The 3089-nt window shown below is 47.8% G+C and overlaps 1 protein-coding gene across 1 annotated transcript; it reads left to right on the forward strand.

Moving 5' to 3' along the window:
* Positions 1–527: 527 nt before the first annotated feature.
* LOC124649684 (indole-2-monooxygenase-like) lies at positions 528–2773 on the forward strand. Its single transcript, XM_047189276.1, has 3 exons — positions 528–1031; positions 1168–1614; positions 1992–2773. Exons 1-3 carry the CDS (start codon positions 534–536, stop codon positions 2613–2615), a joined length of 1569 nt encoding a protein of 522 aa, XP_047045232.1. The 5' UTR covers positions 528–533; the 3' UTR covers positions 2616–2773.
* The last annotated feature ends 316 nt before the right edge of the window (positions 2774–3089 follow it).

Raw genomic sequence — 3089 nt, forward strand, 5'->3', positions numbered from 1 at the left:
AGACTTCAAATCGAGATCATCGATCAGTTTTACTAGTTGTTATTTTTCAAGTGTATAAATGTCACTAGTATATTTTATTTTAAAAAAAAAGCACTCGCATTTACGCATCACCGCACAAAATGTCTAAGGTGATGAGTCTTATTCTTCCACGTTTCGTCCGGGGTACGATGAGAAGTTTTTCTTTCTTATTCGGGCGCCACCATCTCACAGAAACAACAAGGAAAGTTTGGTCTTTTTCATTCTGCCGTTTTTGATGTGCATACCTGAGCCGTGTATGTGTGTGGAGGTTTCTCGACTCCTATACGTGTTTTCTGATGAACGGAGCGCAGTGAACCTTATCTCAAGGAAAAAATTGGTACAAGCAATGGACATGCATGCTCAGCTACGTGTGGGAAAGGATACCACATGGCATATATGTGGAGAGCAACCAAAACAAATACAATAATGTCAAAAAAAAACGTGTGGGGAAATGCAGCTATAAAAGCTTGTAGCCTCTCTCTCTAGCCAACTAAACTGCGTCTCTTCCCATTGCCATGGCTCCATACGCAGAAGTAGCGTACCAGCTGATGCATGGGACACCTCTGCAGGCACTGCTATTGCTCTTCTTCATGCTACTACTGCACCTGGCCACCACAACCAGTAGCAGAAACAAGGCAAAGCGTGTACCTCCTTCCCCTCCGGGGCTCCCTGTCATAGGCCATCTCCACCTCGTCGGTGACCTTCCTCACGTCTCCCTCTGCAACCTCTCCAGGACGCACGCCCCCGACGGCCTCATGCTACTCCGCCTCGGCGCCGTCCCGAACCTCGTGGTGTCGTCCCCGCGTGCCGCCGAGGCGATCATGCGGACGCACGACCACATGTTCGCGTCCCGCCCACCGTCCAAGATCGCCGAGGTGCTCCTGTACGGGCCGTCGTCGGACATTGCTTTCTCCCCCTACGGCGAGCACTGGCGACAGGCGAGGAAGCTCGTCACCACCCACCTCTTCACCGTTAAAAAGGTCCTGTCGTACCGGATCGCCCGTCTACAAGAGGTAACTACTGACTTTTACATAACAACAGGTACCTTGATTGTCGTCTGACAACTTTCAGGGTGTATTCTCGAAAAACATTGATCGTCGTCTCCGTAACAAACATACACAAACACAACAACCTCCTCTTCATTTACAGGTGAAACAGGTGATGGCCAAGATAAACGAGGCCGCGGCGGCGAGCGCGACCATCGACCTGGGCGAGACCTTGAACGCGTACGCCAACGACGTGGTGTGCCGCGCCGTCTTGGGGAAGTTTTTCGGGGCGGAAGACCACAACAAGTTGTTCAGAGAACTAACCGAGGCAAACTCAGCTCTCGTCGGTGGGTTTAACCTCGAGGACTACTTCCCAAGCCTAGCCAAGGTGCTGCATCTTCGGAATAGGTTCGCCTGCAACAGCGCCAAGACTGTACATAAGAGGTGGGACGAATTGCTCGAAGCCATAATAAGCGACCACGAGAAAAACTCGATGCACCAAGAGAACGGGACTGATAATCAAGGAGAGAGTGACTTCATCGACATGTTGCTATCGTTTCACCAAGAGTTCAGCGGTATCACCAGAGACCATATCAAGGCCATCCTAATGGTGAGTAAATAGGTAATCGATTTTGCTAATTTTTTGTTGAATTACCTTAAGTCTCAAAGTATCATTCGACTCACATACCGTTGGATTGTGTCGTGATTCGTTCATGCCATGAGTTGCAACATCTTGCACATGGCATTGCAACTAGAATTTTGCAACTTGTACATGGATTAAGCTAAAAAGATGGTCTTGACATTTAGGTTGCTTTGTGGTCCGTGCTAGCTATATGAGTTTTAACATGGGTTGCGCGCAACGTGTATTCACGTCAAAAGTCTGATAATTAATAAGGTCAACAAAAAATAGATTACTCCTACCATACATATATTTATGTTACGTTTGCCACCTCATTTTTTACCTCCTAATTAATGAACAACGTGCAGGACATGTTTGCGGCGGGCACAGATACCTCGTCTTTGGTCTTAGAATTCGCCATGGCTGAGCTCATGCGCAATCCTAAACTCATGATCAAGCTACAATCGGAGGTAAGAAACAACACTCCCAGGGGACAAGAACTCGTTGAAGAAGAGAACCTTTCCGGCATGTCCTATCTGAAGGCTGTGGTAAAGGAGACGCTCAGGCTGCACCCACCGGCGCCGCTCCTTGTCCCTCACCTCGCCATGGCTGACTGCGAGGTCGACGGCTACAGGATTCCTGCTGGAACACGGGCCATCATCAACTCGTGGGCTCTCGGCAGATACCCGGGCTCGTGGGAGAAACCCGAGGAGTTTGTGCCGGATAGGTTCGTCGAGGGTGGTGCCGCAGCGACGGTGGACCTAAGGGGAAAGGACTTCCAGTTCGTGCCATTTGGGGCTGGCCGGAGGATCTGTCCTGGACTCAACTTCGGGTTGGCTACCGTCGAGATCATGCTGGCAAACCTGGCGTACTGCTTCGACTGGGAGCTGCCGGACGGCGTGGAGGACATCGATATGACGGAGGTGTTTGGCCTCACGGTTCATAGGAAGGAGAAGCTCATGCTTGTCCCCAAAACCCATATAGCCGTCTGATCGGTGTAGAGTGTGCATGTACCGTAGTTCATGCTTACGTGTGTGTTCATATTCACATTTGCATACATACACGATGCTGATGAACTCATCTAATTACATAGTATGGTTTTACGTCTGAATGTAAATAATTATTCAGTCCGTTGAAATTAGATGTAAAATTTTCCTTAGATAAATTTTCATATATTTTTTTTATCGGAGATCGTATGCAACCAGAAAAACCATTTTACTGAAACATGGGATCATTTTGCAAAAAAAATGTTTAAATTCATGTTTGTTAATTTCCTTAACAACTAGAGCACATAAGACATAGCCATCTCAAAGGATTTTATTTTAAATTTTTTTATCATTTTATTTTGTTTTTAAAATCGAAAAGGCGATCCGCAGGAGGTGAAAATTTTGGGCAGTGCTGCAGCATGCGCACTTACCGTTTCCACGGCTAAGGACCAAACCAGTTTCCTCCCGGTAACCTCCTAC

This window comes from Lolium rigidum, chromosome 4 (assembly GCF_022539505.1).
Source record: "Lolium rigidum isolate FL_2022 chromosome 4, APGP_CSIRO_Lrig_0.1, whole genome shotgun sequence".
Lineage (NCBI taxonomy): Eukaryota > Viridiplantae > Streptophyta > Magnoliopsida > Poales > Poaceae > Lolium > Lolium rigidum.